The following is a 27,954-nucleotide window of genomic DNA, read 5'->3' as shown; positions in this document are numbered from 1 at the left end:
CAGGACACAAGGGAAAAACTGACCAGGAGGATCCCATCCTAGAGTGAGTCTAGAATCGTCCCCTCGGTGTTTCCTATCCAGATACAAACTTCACCTGTTAACAGTGCAGGATCACAGTCCTTCTGAGTAACTTGTGGCAATTCTCTCAGATACTGATTTAATGCAAGCAACGATACCCAAATTCAAACTCAAACTTAAAATGAAACTAGCTATAGTCCCAAATGCCTTTACCTTAAACAGCAAGTTTCACTGCTCACAGCTCAGAACCAGACACAGTTCTTTCTATACTCATGGAGTTGCAATAAGCAATGAAGATTAACAGGACTCACATACATATGGGATGTCATTTACAATCCTTCCTTCTCAAACTTGTCCTGATGTAGAAGTCAATTATTAAAAATCTTTTCTATCTATTACAACTATTGAGCAAGTCACATTCATTGTTTATGAATTATATAAGCTAAACAAATATCTTTCTTGGGACTGATGACCTTGTCCACATGAAAGAGGCCTTGGCAGTTTTACAAACTAAAAGGAATTGGCATGGATCCCATGCTTGCCAAACCCCAAACATACAGGAGGACTGTTCTGAATGGGCAGAACCAGTCTAAATAAAATTTTTACTCCATTCTTTTCTTTCTCTACGCAGTAATCAATTAACAATTTTAGGTTTAGCATTACAACAGCAACTTCAAAACGTAGGTAACACTCTTACAACTTTCAAAAATGATACACAAATTATTTTAGCTGTAACTTCTGTAACAGTCAAGGGGGAAAATACCTGGTTTCTCTAAAGGGCAATCACAGCACTATAAGACAAGGGTACAGGACAGGTAAAGTTTACAATAACATAACTTGAAAATTCAGAGTTAAATTGCCTTGTGTAACACAATTTCTGAAATACCATGATCACTAACTGTACAATACAAGACAGTGTTATTACAATTGAGAAACACAATAGTAACCCAAACAGTGAACTGTAGGTACCGTTATTTACATTTCCAATATACACTCATAAGTGACTAGCAAGCACTGCCTTCTCCTCAGGCTTGATCAGTGGGACACTATACCCCTGACCCATGGTTCCCGTTTAACTGCGAGGCGCTGCTACCCAGCGACTTCTTCCCGCTTCCTGCGAGGCTCTCTCTGCGCTGTTAATCAGCGACTTCTTCCCACTATGCGCGTGGGGATCTCTGCGCCGGCTGACGGCGACTTCTTCCCGCTGCGCGCGCGGGGCTCACTGCGCTGTCTAACAGCGTCTTCTTCCCGCTCCCAGCGGGGCTCCCCCGTCTCCCCACTGCCCGCAGTGAGGGACTCGCGCTGGCTGTCCAGCGACTTCTTCCCGCGGTTAGCGGGGATCTCTGCGCTGCCTGGCAGCGACTTCTTCCCGCGGTCAGCGGGGATCTCTGCGCTGATGAACAGCGACTTCTTCCCGCTCCCAGCGGGGCTCACCTTACTCGCTTACGGGCGTTTGGTCCTTCCCCCCAACTATGGGGGGCCTGTGGTCCCTGTGCTTACCCCAGTCCCCAAAACTTTGTGAATCTGCCCTGTCTGAATTATCCAATGAGAAGCGACATCATACACTTAAAACAATTACAGCAAAGAAACTTTTTCTCTTTTTGGTGAGACATGAGATGAGTAAAACACTAGTTAGGTTGCCTCCATAGGATGAGGGGAAAAAGTTCCCCAATTTCTGGTCTGTCTCCCCACCTTCACAACCTGGCCAGGGTTAAAAGGTAGAAAGAGAGAGAGAATTTTACCAACAACTTTTCAAGGTACTACCCAAGTTATTCTAGTGGGCTTAGATAGCAGCCCCTACTAAAACTGTACATACATTGTTTCTTGGTACGTGTTTCTGACCTGACCTGAACTGACTTTAGCAGTCACAGAAACTAAACAAGAGGAGTTCCTCTCTTTCTCTCTCCCATTCTCTTCCCTGATGCTGCAGCCATCAGAGAGAGAGAAACAGAGGGGGAGGAAAAGAGATAACTGCATTCCAACCAGCACAAGGGCATCGGCGGTATTAACACACAAACACATGCACACAAAGTACAGAAAGACAGAACACAGACACAGACACTATGTACAACCTAGGTATGTGGCTTTCTTTCTTTCACTGTGGCCACTCGGTACCATTGTCTGAGGCGTTGAGTCTCCTTGTTGGGCTTGGCTCTCCATGCTGTCAGGTTAGTCCCTCCTTCAGGTCCTGGGCTAGAGTATTGTTGTGGCAGGGCTCCTCGGCATTCTGAGGGCCAATGACCCTTTCTTCTTCACTTTGGGCATGGTGTTTTAGGCCTCACTCCTGGCCTGCTCCTACAGTCTTGTTTAGAACGACCTGTTTTTCCACAGCTATAACATTTCTGTCCTTGTCTCATGCTGGCAGCTTCAGTTCTATGCTGTCTCTTTACCTGTTCCTTCACATGAGCTGCGAATGTTACCGAACCTACATCTTCACACCTTTGCATCATCTCTTCCACTCCTGCAGTTCTGGGCAATCCTGTCATAGCCATTCTGCCATCTGTATAAGTTCCTGTTCGTTTTTTCTGTAGCTTTGGATATAATCTCTCTGGACTAAGCTCTCTACCTGTTTTATCTATAAGCAGGGTTACTCACAGTCTGTAACTTTCTTCTTCTTGTCCCAGTCAGCCGAGTGCACGTCTCTCCCAAGCTCCACAGAACCACCGGGGCACTGACTGGAGCATGCAGGTGGCATCACTCTCGTGCGATTCCGAGCCCACGCCTTGCAGGGGGACCTCGGTTTCCCTTCCAGTCCCTGTTCGGGCGCCAATTGTTCGGGGTCAGAGCCCGAACCCCTGGATCCCCCTGACCCACGGGCTTCTACTCTGTGGGCCCTGAAGGAAGGAGACTGGAGACAAGATGATCCAGGCAACAACAACAACAACAACTCTTTATTCAGCTGAGGGTTAGGGTTTATAAAGGCTGATCCACCAATCACATACATGCTGAGCTCATCCCATTACTTCACCATCTCATGACTGTTCCACATCCTTACACCCGCAGTAAGGAAGAAAGCTTATCTTGTTCCTGCAGCTAGTTCCTGGGTTCCCAGGCTCACTTGTAACTTTACTGTACAGGACATTGGTATCTGCAGGAACATCAGGTTCCAGGGTCACACAGAGCTTCTGCCAGGGTGCGCATCAGCACCGTTCCCACGGGAACAGGCTTTGCCTCTGACTTGCACCCCCTGGGACCCTCTGGGCCCCTTACACACATCTGTAGCAGATTTAGATGAAGGTATAGGTCTGCTTATCAAATGAGCAGTTGCCATAAAGTGGGGAAGAATAGCTAATATGGCACTTTACAGACTTCATCCCTGACCATGGATCTAAATGAAATATAAATGTTCTGGAGGAAGATTCAGTAGATTTCCCAACCGGGACCAGAATTCATGGTTAATGATAAATGTTTTCAAGAGAAAAATTATTAACAAATTTCTTTCTGCTTTTTAAATATTTGGACCTATCCAGAACAAGACAAACTCCATAGAATCCCTAGAAACATTTCAGCAGTTGAGAAAGAAATCTAAGCGAAGAGGAGCAGTCCTCACAGGTCCTGTGACTAAACAGACCTCTGGCTCATTGATTTCCCCCTAAATAACTACATGGTCAAACATGCCATATTTCTTTAAAGGAAACAATCTAAACATGACTTATATTTTTCTTCAAGAATCTCCAGTCCTCATTTTATTAACCTAAAAATCCAAAACACCATAAATAGTAAGGAATCTTCTTTTTGCCTCTGAATTTCTCAGCACTGCAAAGACTGCATACATGGATAATTTATAATTGCTTCTCCCATTATCAAGTAGTATCATTCTATTAATACCTGATGACCGTGTTTAGAAAACATTTGCCTCTCTGGGAAGATTATCATCAATATTCCCAAAGAGCTAGCTGAGAGAGGTGATCATTTGAGCCATCTATAATCATGGGAAAGAGTATCTTGTCAGTGGCTAGAGTGCTGATCTCAGTTAGGAAGACTTGTATTCAAATCCTACTGCTGATAAATGCTGGATATGTGACGCTAGGCTCATCAGTTAACCTTTTTGTGCTCTGGCCCACCCTCTATGACTCTAAGTTGGAGAAAAAGTTCCAACCCACATTAATAGAGGGAATTCTCCCACCTGCAAGTTCCCTGTACCAATGAAAGCACAGGTCCAGTACCTATGATCATAAGACAGGAAAAATTTCATGTTAATAATTACAACAATTGAGCAGACATAGCATTAATACCTAATGTTAATTGACCCATAAGTGACCCATAAAAATTAACTAAATGAAAGCTCTCATGCTATAGATACCTAACAGAAGAAATCCAAACCCTATGGAAACAGACTGAGGTGTCCATCATCCTGTCTGCTCCTGTAACTATCCTGAAGAGACATTCAATGAACCTATAAAAGATGAACTTTCATCCCTATATTTTTATTCAAATACAAGCCCAATCATTTTATTCATATGCATAAGAATCCACCAAACATCAATAAGTATTTGTTTATTGTGCCAGGTATAATATGTTATATTTTCTAGGAGCTGTGCTTAGCTCGTTGTTGTGTTTGTCCTTTGTTTTCAAAGAGGACAGTGACGTGAGGGAAATGATGACATGACTTATAGTTGACTAAGTTGTTAAGCACTGGGGATATAGAAAGAAGAAAAAGATAGTTCTTGCCTTCAAGGAGCTTATGATTTAATGGGGAGAGGGGGAAATATGCAAACAAATATGTAGAAAGCAAATTATAAATATGATAAGCAGGTAGTAAATAAAGGAAGGATAGTACTGGAATTAAAGAGGGTTGGGGAAGGTTTCCTATAAAAGGAATTTTAGTTGGGACTTAAAGGAATCCAGGGAAACTGTTAGAGCAGAGGAGAGCAATAATTTCAGGCATGGGAGACAGCCAGAGACACTGCCCAAAGATGAGACATGGAGTGTCTTGTTGGCCAGATAGTCAGAGGGCCAGTATAACTGAATCAATGATTATGTGTCTTGGAAGAAGTTGCAAGAAGAATGGAAAGGTAGGATGGTGCAAGGTGATGAAGAGCTTTGAATGCCTGCCAAGGCATTTTCTATTTGCCCCCAGAGGCAATAGGAAGCCACTGGAGTTTACTAAGTAGAGAGTGACGTGATCTGACCTGAGTTTTAGGAAAATAACATTAGTGGTTGAATGGAGGATGGATGGGCATGGGGAGAGACTCATGTTAGGCAGACCCACCAGTAGACTGTTGCAATAATCAGGGCATGAGATGATGAGGAACTGGAATAGAGTGGTGGCAGTATTAGAGGAGAGAAGGGAGCATATTCAAAAACTGTTTCAGACGTAAACTAACAGGTCTGGGCCAAATCTTGGATATGGGGGAGGAGAGATAGGGAGGAATATAGCATGACTCCTAGGTTTTGGTCTGGAAGGACTGGAAAGCGGTGTTGCCATCCATAGTAGTATTGAAGATAGGAAGTAGGAAGGATTGGGAGGGATGATGAGCTCTGATGTAGAAATGTTGAATTTAAGATATTTACTAGACATCCAACTCAAGATGTCTGAAAGACCTTTGGAAATTCAGGATTGTAAGTCAGCAGAGGAAATTGGGGCAGGAAAGATAGACTGAGAATCTTCAGCATAGAGTTAGTAATTAAATCCGTGGGAGCTAATGAGATCATTAAATACAGAGGGGAAAAGAGAAGAGAATTCAGGACACCTATGATTACAGGTAATGATTAGGATAAGGATCCAGCAAAGGACACGGAGAAGGAGCAGTCAGATAGGTAGGAGGAAAACCAGGAGAGAGTGATATCTTGAAGACCTAGAGAGAAGAGAGTATCAAGGAAGAAAGAGTGATCAACAGTGTCAAAAGCTGCAGAGAGAACAAGGAGAATGAGGTTTAAGAAAAGGTCATTGGATTTGACAACTAAGAGATCGTTGATAACTTTGGAGAGAGCAGTTTTAAATGTTAAGCATCAAACAATAAACAGAATGGTAACTTGTCCCTGGAATGCTGTTATTTTAATTCCAATGGAATATGGGCAGAATAAAAAGTGTAAAAACAGTCACAGCCCAGCACAGATTTATAGAGTGGTTTAAAACCTCCAGTGGGGTCACAAAGACTTGGACATGACTGAAATGGCTCAACATCAATAACATTAAACATGCACCATCTCAGTTGTTCCCATTTCTTCCCCATAAGGATCATATACTCACTTGACACCACAAAACACTATTAATAAAAGTACCCTTATGTCCTGCAACCTGTAACTACTGAAAATGAAGGCATTGGACTTTAGCAAATTCTTTTACTTGGAAGTCAGAGTTTCTATTCAAAAAAAATGGAAGATTGAATGAACGATGAAGATGATTCAACCAGTAGATTAACCATCTCCTGACACTAACCATGATCTGCAGCTTATATATCTTTATTTCAGTAATAACACTCCCAGTGTTCTTCCTATAGATTGCTTCGATTACCATGAGCTTATGCAGACCTTCTTAGGTTTTTCATAGATGCCTAAACATTGCAGGATTGTTTCCAACTCCTGATATGGGAACTCCTTCCATCAATGTATTTCATAGTGTGTGTATATATTTACATAAACATATACATATATTTACATATGTATGTATGTAACATAGGGAGGTAACTGAAGTGATTTGGCCAGGATCAAACAACTAAGCAAGTGACATCAACATGGATTTTTTAAAAAAAATAACCTTTTTTTTTTTGTATCAATCACATTCTGTCTTTTAAATTTATTTTTAATTTTTTAAGTTAAGTATATTAAAAATTAATGTGTTCCTTCAAATACCCCCCAATTGAGAAAGTAATAAAGATAAATAAATAAATGAAGCACCCGATACAGAGCCACATTAGCCATGTCAAAAATGTTTATTTCTTTCTGAATTTGGAGTTCAGTAATTCTCTGCTAGGGAGTGGCATGTTGCTTCATCTCTTTGATCTGTGATTTATCTCTGTAGTGATCAGAGTTCTGAAGTCTTTCAGAGTTGTAATCAATAATGTTGCTGTTATTATATAAATCATCCTCCTAATTCTACTTTTTTCCTTCTGCATCAATTCATAGAGGTGATTCTAGGAGCAGTAAATAAGCCCATGTCCTCTTGACACTAAACCCAGAGGGCTCTATCCACTGGCCAATGCTGGCTAATGTGTGTGTGTGTGTGGAGTGTGTATGTTTGTGTGTGAGTGAGATGAGTCCTTTTGGGAATGTAGTAAAGCATCTGGACCCCATTCTGTGAATACTTTTTAAAATAAGTGACAAAAACACTAAAGTCCAATTAGAGGGTAAGGAAGATAAAGATGTAATTACTTTCCCCATTCAGTTTCATGGACCCACTGAAAATAGTGGATCTCAGGTTAAGAATCCCTATACTGGTCTGTGTCTCATAAATCTATTGAATTAAATAGAATGGTGCATACCCATTATATTCTCCAATATTTTAACATTTATTGAAGATGAAACAACAAAATTAATCACTTTTTGCTACTTTTCCTATTTGATGAAAAAAAAAAACTAAGTAACCGCATCCTGATGAAAAATTACATACCCTTGAAAAACCAAGCTTTCTTCTTCTTTCTCCATAAACTCATGTATTCTTTTAAAAATCAATCTACATGTCAAAGCCACAATGCTATGTTTCATAGTCTATTAAATTATAAAATTCTCCTAGTAAATGGGGAATGGAGAACTGCATGGTACATCACTGACAGCTCAGTGAATGTGATAGTAAACGTACCAAGCACTCAATTTGCTGGATGCTTTATATGTTGTTCTTCTCTGACATTCCATGTAAACTCATTTCTTCATCACAAGATGTAGTTTAGTTGTTTTTACATTGGTTGTGTTATCTGGTCCATTTCTGAATTACTGGAACCTTGATTTCAAGTCAAGGCTTTTAGACCTGCCTTTCCACATCACAAACATCCCATGGGAAGCACCTAGTACTAAGACGACCACTCTTGCTACCTCTGTGATCCCACGAGGGAAAATACAACCATTCCAACTGTGGAAAACTTACCCCACTCATCATATGTCCCCCTTCAGGCTTTTAGGATGAGTCTGGCTCCCTACATGAATTCTTTCTTGATTTGTTTTACTCCTGGTGCCTTTGTTTCTTGACTATGGAGAAGCATTTACATCATGCTCTGTAAAAATGGGCTCAAAGGCACAGGATAAGCAACACTCTCAGACAAAAGGAGATAGGAGAACCCTGCAGAGAAAAACTATGGTAATAATAGCCTACATTTTTAGGGCACCTAAGGGGGACAAAGCAATTTACAAGGCTGCATCTCACTAATCACAATAACCCTGTGAGTTAGGTAGGTATACATTTTTTACCAAACACACAGGGAAATGAAAACATTTTAAATTGAGTTATTCTTTGACTTCCTAAATAGAACAAGAGTCTAGACAAACTAGTGCATAACTGAGAGGTGAAGGAAGAAGCATGAGAAGTAAGAATGAGGAACAGAAAGGTATTGTGCAAAGGTGTACAATGAAGGGGAGGGAAGTGGTTTTATCTTGTAAAAGATCATTTAAAAAGGGAAAGATCGATTAGAAAGTATTAGGCTTTACCAAAATATATTTGAAATTTTGTGTTACCCGAAAATTGGGAAATCAAAAATAATACAATTGCAATGAACACTTATAAAACACCCACGATGTGCCAGAATACGGGGAGGGATAGAGCAACATACAAAACCAAATAGCCCTACCTCCTTAAGAAACTGTAGGGAAAGAACGCTAAATGGTGAGGGGAGAATTAGTAAGGACTTCTCAGAGGAGATGGAACTTGAGATGAAGGTCAAAGTAGGGGACTAAGGGGAGGTAAGAGAAGGCTCCTTAGGAGAAACTGAATCTTGAAGGATGAGAAAGTTTTGGAAAGGCTCAGAGGAAGATGGAATATAGCCAACAATAAAGGACTAAAGGATTATTAAAGTGTGGTTACAGCTTGAGAAAGGAATTGGTCTCCATTTTGCTAAGAGTAAACAGGGAGAGATTATAATTTCCAACCAAAATTAGAAAAGTGAAAACAAGAAAAAATACCCAGAGACCACCTAGTCTATTTCGTTTTTGCTCTATCCAGCCAAACCTTATAAATAAACTAACAGTTTTCCCTGCTCATTTTTTTTTTCTTCTTCCAGCCAATGTTCCCCCATAGAAGAGCTGGCAGTCAAATGAAGGAGACTAATTCTTTACACAGGTTCCTAACTTTCCATTTAAAGAAAAAAGTGTTCCCACTCTAGGCAATCTCTAGCAGACACACAGGTTACGTATATCCCCAAAACATGCCCTTTAAGTTGGTTATTTGGAATTGGGAAAACATTTTTTTTCCACATAAAATGAAGTGTCATGAATCCTGGTTTGTTTCCAAGTTGAATTCCCCAAACCCCAGAATGGAGCCACAGTAATGATGTCAGCCTTGAGAGCAGGAGGTTTGCATGATAGTGGGAATCCGAGAGAGGCAGTGTGTTACAATGGAAAGATATACATTCTAGCTCCACTATGATAACCTTGGGTCCATTCCTTCTGAGGGACTCAGTTTCTCATCTGTAAAATGAAGCAGTTGGACTATAGGACTCTAAGAATCCTTCCAGGTCTAAATCTGTGGTTTTATAATCCTAATTTCCACTTCTGAAAGAGAAAGTAGTACTCCTTTATGCCAAATTCTGGAGCAGAAAAGTTCCTCTTTGGAATTTTTCTACTGCCCTCAATTGCCTTCTCCTGGCCAAGTGACCCTCACCCTATCCCCTACCTGAAGGGTATACAATAGCTACACATCCAGCTATGTCTACTGCCACTGAAACTCCCACTGGAGAAAATCATGTAATTATATGCTCCATTCACACTCATTATTATTATCACCTTTAGCCTTCCAAAAGTATTTGAATTTTCAAAAGAGAATATTTGTTAACCCAAAAGCTCTCTGTTAGAAATTTCAGACAAATAGGTCATAAGATCTTAGATGTAGAAACGGAAGGACCTTTGAGGCCATTGAGTCCAACCCTTTTACTTTACAAAATAAAGAAACTGAGTCTGAGAGAGGTTAAGTTACATCTACAGGGTCACTCAGCTAGAAAATGTCTGAGGTGAGATTTAACTCAGCTTTTCAATTCAGGAGATATAAAGGAAGATGTTAAAAGCAGAGAAAAAAATCCCTGAGTTAGATCCTCTAGTTTTTGCTTACCATAGCTTTTTCTCTTTATCCACTGCTATATAGATGCTCCAGGGTTTCTCCCCTCCCCACACCCCTTAACAGCACCCATGGAAACAGCAGTAGCAACAGCGCCTCCTGCAAGATGTCAGGGATAACTCAGGCAGCATCAGGAGTGGGACTGGCTGTCATTTGTGCGCACGGCTCATCTGTTAGTTGCCTATCTGTAAATCCAGGCTGCCTACATTCCTTAAGCTGACATTCTCTCTGGAAAGGTCTTCAGGGAAAGATATTCAGTAATCATTCCAGGGTCAAACTATCTTTAAGACAGTTTCCACTATCCTACCCTGAAGTGGAAAAAGAATTTGGTTCATCTGAATGCTTACATCCCTGCCTCTGAGCACAATTAAAGCAGAGGGAAAATTGCTTGTGGTCTAGTCTTTTTAGTCAAAAACAAATACAGGGAATAGGTTTGCAAAATTGGAAGGACTATGCCCATCTGATGTTATTACTGTCTTTTAGAAGGTGCTGGAATCATTAACTTTTCCCTCAGTGATTTCTTTTTTGCTTGTTTTCTTTGGTAAAGGAAACCTAGTGGCCCTCATCATTCTCACTCAATGCCTTCAATAATGCATTACTTGCTCCCTTCACTTGAAGGGTTTGAACATCAAGAAAGAGGTCTTGACCTTACCATGTCTTGTAGATTTTGATTTTTTTTTCTGAGTGAGGTGCTAGAATGAAAGAGGCTGAGAACAAAGTCTAATAAAATATACAATAATGAACTTAAAAGAATCAGTTCAAATGTAGGATGGCTTAATAATTAGAGGACACTTGGTATCATCCGTAGAACACTGGTCTGGAAGGAAGGGAGACTTTGATTAGAGGTTCCCTTCTGACATATGCTGGCCATGTGACCTTAGACAAGTCACAACCTCTCAGTGCTAAAGGAAAATGTCTCAGATTCTAAGAGAACCTCTTGCAAAGAAGGAAGCCACATGTATTGATAGGAGTTTCCTAATACCAATTCCTAATATCCCCCCACACACACAAAAAAATTTATGTGTGTGTATACATACATACATATGTGTATATGTATATATATATACACACACATATATATGCATACATGCAATTTATACATCTGTATATATATATGTATATATATATACACATAGGTGTGTATGTGTATATGAATATCTCTGCTTTGTGTTTATAAACAGGTCTAGCCCCTATCCCTATCCCTATGGCGTGCTTTTGAGGGACAAGGGAAAGTTCTAATAGAGGTGACTTTGACCACAGAAAGAAGAGGTCCCTGGTCAGTATAGTCCCTCTCATTATCTCTCAGTTCAAACTTCGTATCATTTCAAAAATCTCTCCCTCCTCCTTCATGTACCTTTTACTGTTTCCCTCTTTCTCTTTACTTCTTTCCTGATGCATCCTCCCTTTCTTTTTTCCTTCCTTCCTCCCTTCTTTCCCATACTTCCACTTTGACTTCCCTTCCCTCCTTGCTTTCTTTTCCTCCTCTTTTCCTGTTCCCTCTCTGTCCTTTCCCTCACCTTTCCTCTCTCCTTTAATCTCCCTTCCATTCATTCCTTTATCTTCTTTCTTTCTCTTATTTCCATTCCCCTCTCACCCTCTTCCCTCTCTCTCTCTTTGTCCCCCTCTCATTTCCTTACCTCTAGCTTTTCTCCACTTCTCATTGCTTCTTCCTTTCCCTTCTTCCTTCATCCTCTCTATCCCATAGTCTTCTACCTCCCTTTCCCTTTTCTTTCTCTTCTCTCTCTTCCTCTCCTCCTTCCCCTTTATTGTCCATTCCCTCCCTCTAAAGAATTATGTCATCAGTATGGAAAGAGGAACACTATACTCCAAAGAGGTCTAAAGAATCCAGAGTCAGAAGACCTGAGTTCAGATCCCAGCTCTGCCATATAAACCTGTAAAACCTTTGGTGACTCATTTAACTTCTTTGATACTTTGTGTTTTCTTTTGTAAAATGATGGAGTTGAACCACATAGTTCTCGACTCTTCTTTCCAGCTCAAAAATCTGTGATTTCCAACTTCTGAACAAGGCCCTTCAGTGCTCTGTGACTCAATTCCCTTATCTGTAAAATTAAGATATTTGATTTTATCATTTCCAAGGTCCACTTACCTTTAAATTTAGGATAGAGAAGTGGAAAGATGGAAGGAAATTTCTAGAAAAATCATCTAAAATGAACAGAGAAAAGAGTGACAGGAAGTGATTGAAATTCAACTTGATACTTCAGCTTGATCCTCCCTTATAGACATCAGCAATGTTCAGCTGTTGACCGGCAAGAAACATGTCATAACAAAGTCCAGTTGATTGAGTGTCACATCGAGATGGAAAGAGGGAAGGGTATTCTTTATAAGATTGGCTTGAGTCTGAAACTAGTGGGAGGCTATTGCTTCCCATGGTAATATGTAATAAGGAAGCAAGAAAATGAAAAAAGTCCTCTAAGAATTAATCACCAGAAGAAAATGGAGTAAAAAATTTACCATGAGAGATGATAACAAGAGGTATTAATAAGAATGATGAAAGAGTAAGAATTGAGGAACTCTCCTAGATCAAAAAATTAGAGCAAGTAAGTTGAATAAGCAACAGTCTACATCAATGATAGGATACTTTTCTTTTTGGTATGGATAAGCAACTACTGTACATGATCAATGTACTGTACAATCTCCTGAAAGAGAAATTGGCAGGGGTTCGTGTGTGTGTGTGTGTGTGTGTGTGTGTGTGTGTGTGATGTTTAGACACTCTGGTAAAGTCTATGGATCCCAGGGGCAGAGTAATCTTCTAGGCTGAGAAGACTATTCAGTCATGGTGGAGAAAAGAAGTCTACAAGAAAATTAAGGAGTGAATCAAAAACTATCCTCACTGTACCTCAGCTTCCTCATCTATGAAATGAAGTTGTTGTACCAGATGAACTGGATGGCCTCTGATAGCAGAAATCTATCATCTAATGATTCTACAAACTATGAAATTCTCATGAAGCTTTTTCCAATAGAAGAAGAACCAAAACTTTCTCATGAGATAGGAGCAGCTTCCATTCCAAGGAACAGTGATATAAAACAACAGGTGCACTCAGGAAAGAGGTCATCTAGGAAGTGACTGTCAGTGGCTTCTTGAGAGTAGGCATTGCTTCATTTTCTCTTTGTAACACCAGCATTTAGCACAGAGCCTGTCACTTAATAGGTCTTGATAATTGATTAATTCATATGGATCAGAGGAAGAAAAGAAAAGTCATGGTGACTAGTGAATTCTTCAGAGGTGGCTGTTTGTTGAACTGACATTAACTCTTGCTACTGTCCACTGCCTTTCCAAGTCCTATGTACATGACATGGCAAAAAAACATTCCAAGACTGGTCAAAGCCAATGAACCATTTCAAGTGAGTCATGTGGAGACAAATTATATTGAACAAATAAATTTAGCATTGCTTAAGGATTATAAAATGCTGAATAAGAAACTGAAAAATTTTGAGGCACAGGTGATGTTTTTATCACCGTGGCAAATTGAAGACAGGCATTTCCAGAAGAAAAAGCAGATTGTGTATAAGAGCAAATAGCTAAGAAGAAGATTTCTAAGAATGGTATTTGTACTGCCAGATTGTGACTTAAAATACAGAAATTATGGGCTTCTGACTAAGAGCAGAGTATACCTAAAATAGGTCAACCTTGAAAATCTAAACAAAAAGACTTGATATGAGAAGGGGTGGGTAGGTCAAAAACACTGACCCAATATTTCTGCCAAAGGTAGCTATTATAGAGAAGAGTTACAAGATAAAAAAAAAAAAGAAGACAGCAAAAAATATACAGCACTTTATGGGAAATAGAACATGTGGAAACCAGAGATAAACCCTATGTCCTCAGGTGTCTATATCCAAATACTCCAAGTATGTATCACAAGAAATTAATTGGAGATTCATAGCCAAGGAGGTAAATTTGACAATAGATAATACTACAAATCAGTGGAATGGAATTCATATCTGGAATATGACTCTAGAACAGAGAAAAAGAAGGGTAGGTACAGTAGAAAAGGCTTGGAATTTGGGGTCCAACTCATGGGATTTGAAATCCTGGGTTCAAATCCCAGCTGTACTATTAACTGCCTGGCAAATTGCCTGGCAAATAACAATCCTCCTGGGCCTTAGTTTCTTCATCTGTAAAATCAGGTGGTTGAACTCACTGACTTCTAAGATCCTTTCCAGCTCTTAATTAATAAGACTATGAAAAGTACACCATAATTCAAAAATAAGATATCTAAAGGATAAAATAAAATATCTAAAGGATAGTGAAAGGTATCAAGCAGCCACATGTGCTAATAAATTCTATTCATATGGGAATATAGAAGCACAAAGTAGTGTGATATTCACTCAGTTGCCTTTAATCAGTATTAGTAGCTTCTTGTCAAATAGCAGCTGAGCATAGCTGATGTATATAAAGAAGGATCAAGCTGAAATAGCAATCTAATAACATTAAATTTAACATGGATAAATGTTAACATATGTAAAAGTCCTTTATTGGTGATGTTTACTTTTTGACTCCAAGGATAAGATAGGGTTGGAGCATGAAGGAAGGGAAGACAGTTCATCTGAAAGATGTCTAGTAATTATAGTAGATCACAGATCCAATATATGGAAATAATTCAATATGGTAGTCAGAAAAGTTAATGTGGTCCTAGGCTTTGTTCACTGAAAATTATTGTCCATTGTCCATAATAAGGGAGGTTGAAAATGAGTTTGGTCAAATGAATCTTTGATCTGTGGCCAGTCCTAGTTGCTACATTTTAGGAAAGAAATGGAAAAGCTACAATAGGTGAGAAAGAAGATGTCCAAGATGGTAAAGGGTGCCAAAATGATGCCATATGAGGATTGGGAATTTTGGTTAAGTTGGAGATGAAAAGTCTTAAGGAGGATATGTTTTCTAGTTGTCATGGGGACTAAGGATTACACATATTCTCCTTTGCCTCAAGAGGTAGAATTTGGAAGCAACAGGTGGGAAGTAGAAAGACAGATTTAAGCTCAGTTATAAGGAAACAGTTCCTAAGTCAAAACTTTCCCAAAGTTGGATAGACTTTGCCAGGAATTGGTGGATACCTCTTCACTGGAGATCTTCAAGGAAAAGCTGATCTAAGAGTACGTGTTTCTATAAATTCCTATCCTGTGAAATCTCATTCATGATAAATATGTCCAAATTTTGTGTAATTCTTTCTGGATTGTTTCTTTCTGGATGAGTAGAAGAAATAATGAAGAGAAGGTTAATTTCATTCCCTCTTCTGAACTTAGTCTATCATATCATCCAGCACCATCTCCAGTTGTCCTGATCTATATCTTGTCACTGGAACCAGATGGCTCCAGAGAAGAAAGTGAGGCTGGTGACTTTGTACAGCACTCCCTCACTTAAGTCCAATTCACTTGCATGTCATGGCATCATCTCCCTGATGTCTTGGTCCTCTTTGAGAACTAAGCGTAAACAGCAACAATAAAAATCATGTGATCTCTAGCCTGGGAAGAAGAAAATTTTCTCCTCCAATAGAGAGCAAATGACTCCCATAGCAACCTATTTTTTTTAAATAACAAACTAGGTTCTTTCAAAGCCAGCATCCTCTTTTCAAACTCACTTTTTCCTTCCCTTATGCTTCTTCCATGACCTTGACTTCCCTACCTCTTACTAGTCTTCCTAGCAGTCCTTTGGTGATGAATTAAAGAATTCCCCACTCTTTCTGCCTTTCCTTTATTACTTCGGAAAGATTATTTGCTTCTTCCTAAGTCATATTTTCTGTAGTCTGTATCCAAGTGTTCATTGTAAGAGGCTAAGAAAAAGCAGAGTTCACCTTATAAACTCTCCATTCCCCAGTTCTAATCATTCAATAACTTTCTAGGCAGAAAATATGTGACATGGATTTTCTTTTTTCCTGTGTTTCTCTCTCATCTTTCTATGATTTATCCTGGAAGCTTGCATTCCAATTTTTCCCTATATTAAAGTTTATTATCATTATTGCTATTATTTATCTCAGCCTGCAGCTTTAAGACCTTTGTCTGCATTTACTCCTCTGGGAATTTCACAAATAATCAATTCAATATATGTTATGTTTCTCTAATCTCTCTTGATAAGCTTTAGCCTCTAAATAGTATGGAATATTATCTAATCATACTCAAAAAAAAACTGATAATGTATTCAGCAGGAAAAGAAAAGAACAGTTTTTATCATCACAAATCATATAATACACAAATACAGCCACTATGAAATGGTACATTATTTAGAACATAATTGCTAACACAACTTGTAAAAACCCTGCAGTAGCATCCCATAACTCTCAGAGTACTTTGTATATTGTAACATAATTATTTGCATACATTTCTTGGTTTCCTGACTAGATAATGAGCTACTTGAGGGCAGGGACCTTGGTCTCTTCATCTTTGTGTCACTTTTAGTTCCTGGCCCATTGCCTTGTATCTAGCTAATGTTGAATTAACATTCTCTGAATGAGAAGTGTAGCTGTCCCATTTCAAAATGCCAATAGTTCAAAAGACAAAGAGCCAAATGCGAAGCTAAATACCAACTCCTTCCACAGAAAGCATGTAAACAGACTAGAGGGTGAGGTGGATGAACTGCTGTTAGCCATAGCCTGAGTGAAGATCAGCCAAAGGAGTAAGGAGATAATAAAATATGAATTCAGTTTTCTCAGTTTTTTGTTGTTGTTCAGTCATTTCAGTTATATCTGACTGTGACACCTTTTGGGGTTTTCTTGACAAAGGTAGTGGGATGTTTTTTTCCATTTTCTTCTTTAGTTCATTAGATGAGGAAACTGAGGCAAACAGGGCTAAGTGACTTGCCCAGGGTCACACAGCTAGTAAATGTCTGATGCTGGATTTGAACTCAGCTCATCCTGACTCCTAACCTGGTTCGTGCTCTATCCGCTGTTCCTCCTACTACTTTTCCTTTAAACAACACAATAGTGCCATTTTCAGTAGGTTTATCCTTTGGCTAGTTTCACATCATTCCTTTTCATTCTGAGCCCCACTTTGTCCCCATATCTACAGTAAAAGTTGGGGGAGCAGGAAAAGGACTTCACATAACCCCCACATAAATCTTCATCCCAACATACACACTCAACATCTATATTCCCTGAAAACTGGAAAATCCAATCAGACTATTTTTGTTTATACAATGGCTGGGGGACAAAAGCTGACTTCAAAGTCAAGAATACCTTATTAGTTCAAGTCCAGATTATGGCACCTACTGGCCATGTGACTTTGGGGAAGTCATTTAACTTATAAATGCCTTGGGCAATTCTCTAAAACCCTAAATTGCCTGGAAGATGTACAACTGCATTGGTAAGTTCAACAAAAAGCATTTAAGTACCTACTATGTGTCAGGCACTGATGGGGGACTTCCTCACCCTGAGCTCTTTCCACTGATAAAATCACAGATCTGATGCCTTTTTAAAATGCCAAGTGGCTAGCTTTAACCATTTTAATAATGAATTGTCCAGTTCCAGGATCAAATAAACTAAACTTGCATTGCTTTTATGAAGACAGACTCAGTTTATTGCTAAAAGAAAAAAAATTCACGATATAGCCCATTGCTTGCTTAGTTTATTTTTAGGGGTATGAAGGAGAGAGAGGACCAGGAGATTGCTTGACAACACATGGCAGCTAGGATTTGGATATAAGCTGTAAGTTCCATTTTTTTTAACTTAATCCTACAAAGCCTGGACAAAAAGTACTTACACAGACATATGCATTTTTCTTTCTATTTGAAAAAGAGCTAACTGTTTGTAATTACCATCTGTGTGGGCGGTTATGGCTGAAAAGACCCATTTAGGTCCAACCGTGCTTTCCACGCTGAACATTCCTGAACACTGGCCCTTGATTAGCCTCAGCAGCCATTAGCAGGAGAGCTTGCCACGGTTTGTAACTCTGTCTCTAAATGGGCATGAATAAGGTCAGAAATTGGCACAGGGTTACATATCTCCTTGTTTGAGGCTCAGACTCTCTCTGATAGCACCTGATAAATACATGCAAATGATACTTTTATCAAATGTCTGGATTACTATGATGTTTCTTGACTGTGTAAAGGATGATTTAAATTTAAAAAAAAAAAAGGGGGGGGGGAGAGACTAGCCTTCAGTATCCACTTTTACCTTTTCAGAGCCCCTACCTGAAATCCCCCTTGGACATGATCTTTCCCCCTGCCCTGAGTGCCTATCACCAGTTATTCAGCTCTTCTGTTTACCTTTCTCCAGTGGGATCTTTTCGTGTGTGTACTTCTTATCCCCCAGATAGATCGCAAACTGCCTCCCCCCCAGACAGCAGGGGTAAAGTCTATTTATCACTGAATACCCCACAGCATCTCATGTAGGCCTAGCAGATAGCCAATAAATTTTGCTATTTGAGAATGGAATGAAATGCTTGTCTGGGCTGCCTCACTTCCAGGCATAACTCTGGATGCCTTCAACTGTGGGCTCCCTTATTAACAGAATTAACAGCTGATTGATTGAAGAGACATTTGAGGTAAAAAAAATACATAAAGATAACACCTTATGAGTACTATAGCATTTTAAAAACTTGTCATAAATCATTATGCCTTCAATTCTCTGAATGAATCTAAATTAGCTTCGATAATATTCGTGGAACATGTGCTCTAGCACTCAGAGAAATCAGGCAGCGAGTTTCAAGACATTCAATCAATTAGACCTTTCCATGCTATTCCTTTTTTGGGTGTTTTCCAATGGAATATATTTCTAAGAGGAATTCTTAAAGAAGACCCTGGTCTTTGTTTCCAGAATGCTAAAAGTATGGGTGAAATTTCAGATATATGAGGGCTTTAGGATGCCAAACATTGGGATCACTCAGTCAATAGATATTTCAGGATCATCTTCTATATACAGAAGATCCTTTCCTGGGCACTGTGGAATTACAAGACATGGACCATGCCCTCAGGGAACTCATAGACTAGTATGAGAGGGCTGAAAAGTTTTTAGAACATTACAAAAGATAACACAGGGTTATAGGAAGTTAGATGGTGGGGTGGATAAAATAGTGGACTTTGACTTGGGAACCTGAGTTCACATTCTTCCTCAGCTACTTACTGGCTCTATGATCTTGGGCAAGTAGCTTAGCCTCTGTGTGCCTCAGTTTCCTCATCTTTAAAATGGGGATAATAATAGCACCTACTTGACAATGTTGTGAGGACCAAATGTGATAGGATAACACACATGAAGTTATTTGCAAATGTTTTTGATTTCCGACTCCAGGCCTGGTATTCTATCCATTACTCCAACTCCAGGCCTGGTATTCTATCCATTACTCCACCTTTTTTGTTTTGTTTTTGTTATTTATTTGTCATTTATCAGTTAGGTCCAACTCTTCATGATCCCTTTTTTTGGGGGGGAAGGGTTTCTTGCCAGAGATATTGGAGTGGTTTGCCATTTCCTTCTATAGCTCATCTTATTTTTAGATGAGGAAACTGAGTCAAACAGGGTAAGCAACTTACCTAAGGTCACACAGCCAAGTGTCTGATACAGACAAGTCTTCCTGATTTCAAGTCCAGTGCTCCATTCAGTACTCTAGATAGGTGCTCCTATAAAAGGGCTGCTAACCCAGAAACACTACTTCTAGGTCTGTATCCCAAAGAGATCATACAAATGGGAAAAGGACCTACATGTATAAAATATTTACAGCAGCTCTTTTTGTAGTGGCAAAGAATTGGAAATTGAGGGGGTGCCCATCCATTGGGGAATGGCCAAACAAGTTGTGGCATATGAATGTAATGGAATACTACTGTGCTATAAGAAATGATGAGCAGGACTTCAGAAAAACCTGGAAAGACTTATGTGAACAGATGCTAAGTGAGGGGAGCAAAACCAGGAGAATATTGTACACAGTTATAGTCACAATCTGTGATGACTTGGCTCTTCTCAGGATTGCAAGGTTGTAAGACAACTCCAAAAGGCTCGTGATGGAAAATGCTATCCACATCTAGAGAAAGAACTATGGAGTCCAAATGCAGATCGAAGCAGACTATTTGCTCTCCCTCTTTTTTGTTTAGTTTTGTGTTGTTTCTTCTTTCTTGTGGTTCATTCCATTGGTTATAATTCTTCTTTACAGCATAACTAATAGGAAAATCTGTTTAATATGAATGTATATGTAAAGCCTCTATCAGAATGCACACTATGTTGGGGAAGGGAGAGGAGGAGGAGGGGAAGAATATCTAAAACTCAAAAGCTTGTGAAATTGAATGTCATAAACAAAAAAGAAATAAAATTTAAAAAGAAAACAAAAGGGCTGTTGAATGATTCCTTCCCAACTCTGAAGTTCATTAATTCTGTGGTTTTAAGATATGAAGATGGCTAGAAAGCAAGAACATTGAAAAAGAAAAAAATAGTGAATTTTCATGTCATTGTTCATGACAGATACCTTTTTCCCATTAGATGTTCCTCGCTGAATCAGAAACCCATCCCCTGCTAGCTGCAATTTGGGGGTTTTAAATTATAATGGTCTTTATCTTCTTCCCCTCTCTTCTAATAGATCTGGAAAACTTCAAAACACGAACAAGAAGTACTGTGTCTGTCCGCCAAGGTCAAGGGATGGTGCTACTCTGCGGCCCCCCACCTCATTCTGGAGGTAAGCGCTCCAGCAAAGTCCATTTTTGCCCATCAGTAACCTGTTCTTCATCTTGTCAAATGTTCTTCCCTCGACTGGCACCAGCTCAGGAGGGAGTGCAATTTGTAAAGATTTCCATGATCCCTCGGGACAGAAGGGAAATTATTTTGGGTGCCCATTGTAATCAGGATGTGGAAATGTCAGACTGTGAAAATGTTCCATCCCATTTAATATCTACCTGGCATGAGGGAAAATGACACCTGGGTAAACCTCTGTCAAAGACAGCTCTGGATGAAGTGAAATAGCTAATGCTGTCAATATTTATTATTGACTTAACATGGTGCTGGAAGGCAGGTACCGCTTTCCTTTATCAGGAGAATCTGGTTTTGGTAAAGATGAAAGCAAGGTTATCTAGTGACCACAGCAGCTAGGAAATCTTTAGGAAGATCATAATCCATGGCTAAACATGAGCTGGATAAAAGATGGCTATAAGGATACTGCATAGATATAATTAAGACTTAATACTTAATTGAATAAATTTAAGATAAATGTGATAAAGAATGATCATAGATCTGGGGGCTTGGAAGTCATTGAATTCAACCTTCTCATTTTACAGATGAGGAAACTGAGTCACAGAGAGGTTAAGTAATTTGCCCCAGGTCACACAGAGATAAGATTTGAACCTGCTAACTCCAAGCGCATGTCCGATTCATAATGCAAAAGAAAAGAAGTGATTTGTCCAATCACATACGTAGTAAATGGAAATTCACATATTTTAACCCAACTCCCAATTCAGTATCCTTTTCGCTGCACAATGGCCCCTCCTTCAAGTACTGAATACTGAGCAATAAAAGATTCCACTGGTGCGGAGGTTTTTATCATGGATTTCCTCTTTAATTCTTTGCATGTTGTTGCATGAATTTATAGACATTATTCTGAAACAGGGTCCGTAGGTTTGACCACACTGTCAAAGGTGTCTGTGATGCAAAAAAAGAGCTCCTGTGCCCTTCTAGAAAATGGAAATTGGATCATTCAGGTCAAAATTCAATCCGGGTAATTGAGGCCAAAGGTCCTAGATGATAATAACATTGATGTTGGTGATCATAAAATCATAATCTTAGAATTTTAAGGAACTTTAATGCTCTCGAGGCCAACCCCTTGTACTGCAAGCACCCAGGCATACACAGGAGGGACGACTGCACAGGTTGAATACATATTATATATATGAATAGAAATATAAATGTGTGTATATATGTATACACACACGCACACACACATGCACACATTTTTCAGAGCCTGAGGGCACAACTCTCCTGACCCAGTGCTTCATTAGCAATTAACAAAGGGTGTATGCCTTCCTGTAAAAGAATCTTCCCCTAATCTGAGACCCATTATGGGCAGCGAATATCTTCCATTAGCATAAATCTCATTAACATGACACCCCTGAGGCTCAGAGAAATTGAATTACTTGCCTAAGGCTTCACAGGTCATAAATAACAGAGCCAGGAGGATTTGAACCCAGATTCTCTGACTCTAACTCCAACATTCTCTCCATCAAGATCATGATCACCGATAATGATAGCTCATTCTGTATTGTGTTTTAAAATCACTTTCCATGTATAATCTTTCCACCTCACAATGTCCCTACGATGCCACAGATATCATTGTTCCTATTGTACAGCTAAGAAAATTGAGGCTCAGTGGGTTTGCATGGCTATGCAGGTATTAGGTACCAAAGGCTAGGATTGTACCCATTTCTAATAATGAACCTGGATCCAGGTGACCCTGCTCCTCTATGCCTCAATAGCACTAGTAAGCTTTCCTATCAATCCTGGCATCCGCTGGCATCCACTTCACTTCAATTACTTGCTAATATGCCTTTGTCTTTTGTCCTATTTTCAAATGTCACAACTTTTCTCTATCTCCGTTGAAGTCTCAAGTAGGGAAAAAGAGTTATCAAATTAGCAATTTAGTTTCCTTTTGTTCTTTCCATGACAATTTTAAAAATGCCACTGGGTGTTGGATGACCTGAAAGACTCTGCCTGCATTCCTATTTCTTAGAGAAGGAACAAATTCTTTGGCTCAGTAGTTTTCAATTGTCGAAGTCTTGCCTTCATTCCCCTCAATTTAGTCAGTACTTAAATATGAAAACACCTTTTATCAAAACTAGATTAACATTTAATTCTGGGTGTAAATTCTGGATGGATAATTCTTGAATCTGCTAATTGTTCTTCCTTGATGAAATTGGTAACTCCAGAAATGAGATGAATAATAAAAGTATCTTAAGAAAAAACCCTATAGGTCTAATACTGTATTTAGATGAGGAAAAGCATGAAAAAATCATGACCATGTGAAGAGTGAAGAACCCAAAATCATTTTCCCTCTCCCAGAGAGGAACACATGAAAAAGCTACCCCAACATCTCCTAGAACGTATATTTCTTTCCTGGCTGCTCAGGTGCTCTAAAATCCTGTCCTTCAGCTGCGCTGACATTCCTGACAGTGGTGATGGTGCAAGTCAAGGAAACAAATATGTGTATCATGAACTTCATTAGAAATATCATCAGCACTAGCTACTTGGGCAAGAAGAGGAAAGAAATTTTGCAGACTGAGAAAATAAAAGTCAAAAAATGAAAGAGGTCACCTCCTAGATTATAAAGCAGGATGTGTTGTGTTTTTTTTAATGAAACAACATTTTAATAAAATTGTTCCACTTCCCTCCCACCTCATCCCTAGGAACCCAAAATCTACCAACATGAAATGTACAGTAGGAATTCTGTCATTGGGTTTCTGGTATGTGCATCTCCCTGCCTTGAGACTGGCAGGCTCACTGAATTATTGAGCTCACTGAGCATTTTAGTCTAAGCATATGGCATCCCTGTTGCAATCATAAGAGATCAAGCAGTGGAAGGAAATGAGTCAGCCTTTTATTCTATCAGCATGGTACTGAGAAATGGAATGAAATCCATTGTAGGCGATGCTGCGTGTCCCATTTTGACTGCAGTGTCATGTGTCAGGCCAGTTCAGGGTAACAGAAAAATGAACAGCAATTAATCTATTTTGAAATGAGTTTCTATCGGCAGGTAGTTCTAGTAATTTCACCATCACTGTTTGGCTCCTCATCTTGTTGGCTCTTACTCTGTGTATCTGGATTCAGATTCTATGCTGTTAAATAGATTTCACTATCGAATTTTGGCTTGGCCCCTGGAAAGTTTTGAAAATATGCTCAGTTTGTCTTTGGTGTTTCTTCATAGAAGAAATACAAAGAGGTTTTAGAGAGTTAGGTGAGATCAGGGATTTTCCTCACTGGTTTTTAACCAGCTAATAATGTATTCCCAGTACTGCATGGTCTCCAACTACACCAAAGCTGAAAAGAAACAAGTGAGGCATGGGACTTGCAAGAAAAGTTTTTATTTCAATTGTCCTCTTGTATGTAAATCAAATGAGTCTGGTTGATTAGATTGTCACATCCATTTGAAGGGAATATCCTTGTTCAGTCAAGGAAGAAATCTGAAGTCCTCTGGTAGGGAATAATAATAATATTCTGTGGAAGAAAGTAAAATAGAGTCAGCTACAAGGATGGTGAGAAAGGAGATAAGTATACGGGAGAGTTACACTCAGAAATTCTGCTTTAGATTCTGGTATGTAATAATTTCAAAACCCACAAAAAGATGCAACATGGCAAAATGCAGAATGAATTGGTCTCAGAGTGATGGAGACTTGAGTGGGAGTCCAGCATCTGCAATATAGTAAACATGTGACCCTAAGCAAGTATTTAAACCCTTAGTACCCCAGAAAGCTCTTTAAAGTTACAGAGCAGGTTTTAATCTGTACCAAAAAAGACAATTACCTCAATTGGAGTCCCTGTATCAGTGAAATCACCGATCTAACTTAAAATAAATGAATACATGCTGATAGTATACATAAATGCTTAAAAAGTCTTATACCATTTGATCTTCATAAACACCCTGTGAAGTAGATGATCATTATTGTTCATGTATGGCAGACAGAGGTAACAATACTGATAATTCTATCTCATAGGATGATGGTGAGGGTCAAATGAGATAATGTTTATATAGCCTGTGCATGACATCCCCTCTCTCTAGGTGGCTATAGAGTCTCTTTTTGTTTATCTGTTTCCCATACCCTTTCATTGCCGCACTCACTCAACCCAAACTTGAATGGTGGCAGATCATGGAGTTCCCAGAGGGGGTGGTCACATTGCTAAAACGTATTTCATCAGGATTTTTAGAAGAGTTATACTCCTGCTCCTAGACACTCTAGCTTTGGAGCCCACACCAATGTAAACCAAGATATAACCCTTAAGTCATAACACATGCTTAAACAGAAGGCAAAATAAGAATATGATAGTGTAATATTTCACTCCCAGAGTGAGGCACATAGTATTTTACCAAAGCACCCAAGCTTACAGAGCACTCCCAAACATACAGAATTACAACAGGATGGTACCTTCCTGGGAACGTGTTCAGTACCATTCAGAACTCTACTACTGGCCTTAATGTACTTTGCCTCCCTCTGAACAGCCTGTGCAGTATTGCATTGTTGGTAAAAGTTATTCTTTTATTCCTCTATTAATACATTTGTTTCCTTCCTTTCTTATCTTCTACTGGATACTCTGCTCTGACCTAGCCTCTCCCAGGCTACCCAGGCAATATTAAGACCAAACCAGGAAGCCATAAGCCTGGAATATGCAGAGCTTAAACAAGTCTTCACTGAGGGATTTCCACTTTGCAGCCAAGAGATGGCCATGCCAGTAAATGTGGTGAAGCCTTTCTGTTCATCTCTTTCCATATCTCATATCCATATCTGTACCTCACCTTTTTATATAGAAAGTATTCTGAAAACCCCCAAAGGCTACATAAATATCATCGTAATTGATATCATCCACATGACTCAAGGCCAACCAGTAAATCTATATGTGTGCGTAGTAGAAATAAATCAGGTATGTCCCAACTGAGTTATTCAGCCTCAGAATTCGGAGTAGACCGCAATTGATGCAACATGACATATTCCTCAGTTCTAAGCACTTTGCTTTGTACTGAGATTAAGGAATACTTGTTGAATTGAGTAGCTATGGAGATTAAGTAAAAAGTAACTTCACAGAAATACAGAGAATTTCAGAATTATATGGTGCTTCAGAGAAAAACATAATCCATGTAATACTTGGGCAAGTATCCACTCAACAGCATGCTGGACAAATGGGCATCTAGCCATTGCTTGCAGACCTCAAGTAAGGTGGCACTAAGGCATTCAATTATTTTTATATCATTAATCATTAGGAAGTGCTCTCTTTTATCCAGTTTAAATTTTGAGTCATACTAACTATATAACCTTGGGCAAATCACGGTGCTTTGGTTCCTTAAAGTTAGGGGGTCAGACTTAATAACTTCTAGATCTGTGAATATATGATGCTACATGAGGGGTAGGGAGTTAGCCTAAGGACCTCCAACATTAGCTATGATATTACTTCTATTGAAAAATATGAGTTCTAAAATCCAAATAAGGAATTTGTAAATATGTTTTTGAAATGTTATGTTGAATTTTATCAGCCTATATAATTTTGGATGATTCCTTGGTGCATGTGTGATTTTATTGGTTTGGGTACTTGTAATCTTTCATTTAAGTTATTGTCTGTCTGTCTATCTATCTATCTGCCTATCAATCTACCATCCTGTTTTTGAGAGCAATATATTTTACTTGTAGAGAACATGTCTTCTTATAATGTCACTGCTTTTTGAGTTTCCTCTTCTAGACTGTCCTTTACTTCTGTGTATTTATGTTCCAAGTTAGTTGTCCTTGCTTTGTTTCTGTGGTGAGACTTGCCATTGCAAGTTTTACTGTTTTGCTGGTTATATCCGCTGTGCAGGCTATAAATTCTACTCTCAAAATTCTCATTTTTCTTTTAAAGAACTCAGAAACAGCATGTTGTAATTCTATGTTCCCTTCAGTGCCCACAAGGTTCTCTGCCTCATCAGGTGCTGAATCATTTTCCTTTATTTTCTAGTATTTATTCGTAGATACCTGAACTCATTTACCAGATTTGGAGACCATATTTCTTTTTGCTGTTAATCCCTGTTAGTTTATTGTCATATTCTAAATCTGAGTTTTCTTCCTTCTGAGATCTTCGGTAATTTCATTTTTTTCCTTTATTTTTCCAGTTGTTTACTTTCTGACTCTCCCCTCTCTGATGATTATTTTCTTGGGGGCTGGATTGCAAAATGTCTTCACTTCTTCCCACATTGGGCAATTCCTGGTTTACCAGTCTAGGTTTCTGTGCCAGGTGATTTTTGGAGGGGAGACAGAACTAGCCCTAAATGGAGACTGAGTCTTTACATCACCTTTCTGGGCTTATTGGGCAGCTAGGTGGTACAGTGGATAGAGCACCAGTGCAGGAGTCAGGAGAACCTGAGTTCAAATCTCACCTTAGACACTTGGCACTTACTAGCTGTGTGACCTTGGGCAAGTCACTTAACCCCAGTTGCCTCATCCTGGGGCATCTCCAGTCATCCTGATGAATATCTGGTCACTGGATTCAGATGACTCTGGAAGAGAAATGAGGCTGGTGACCTACACAGCCCTCCCTCACTCAAAACAAAGGCAAGTGCAAGCCATGTCATTATTTCTCTGATGGCATGGTCTTCGGCAACGAAGGACAAAGACACACACATACCTACCTACCTATCTATTCCATCCACCCTCCATAAAGCATTTATTCAGTTTACTGGAGATCTTTTTTTTTTTTCTTTTAACATCTCTGGGTGACTAGTATATACTTAGACAGTCAACCTGGCTTACATGACTGACCAACCACCCTCCTTTTTTTTGGTCTTTGATAATGTCTTTTATGCCCCTTATTATTTCCAAACCATCATTTATAACATGCTTTACTTATGCTCAATATATGTCTTTCTGTTGTCATTTGGATTATTTGTATTAATTCCTCAAATATTTATGATTAGGATGCTAAATCATAATAAAATAAATTTAGAAGTGGAAAGAACCTTAGAGATCATGTAGTACAATCCCCTAATTTGAAAAATATATAAAGAACATGATGTCAAGAGGTACAAGACTGCTTGTCCAAGATCATACAACTGGTGACTGGCAAATCAAGATCTGAAATAAAATTCTTGGACTC

General features: G+C 39.2%; 1 protein-coding gene across 4 annotated transcripts in view; it reads left to right on the top strand.

Annotated features, from left to right (window-relative positions):
* LOC140497550 (contactin-4-like) overlaps nt 1-27,954 on the top strand; it is a 588,779-nt gene that overhangs the window by 292,101 nt on the left and 268,724 nt on the right. For all 4 annotated transcript variants that reach the window (XM_072598641.1, XM_072598642.1, XM_072598639.1 and 1 more), the window contains exon 5: nt 20,723-20,818. In XM_072598641.1, the coding sequence (XP_072454742.1) occupies nt 20,723-20,818 (96 nt within the window). The remainder of the gene's footprint in view (nt 1-20,722; nt 20,819-27,954) is intronic.

This window comes from Notamacropus eugenii, chromosome 3 (genome assembly GCF_028372415.1).
Source record: "Notamacropus eugenii isolate mMacEug1 chromosome 3, mMacEug1.pri_v2, whole genome shotgun sequence".
Taxonomy (NCBI): Eukaryota; Metazoa; Chordata; class Mammalia; order Diprotodontia; family Macropodidae; genus Notamacropus; species Notamacropus eugenii.
Note: the sequence above shows the minus strand (reverse complement) of the source record. Positions and strands in the feature narration are given on the sequence as shown.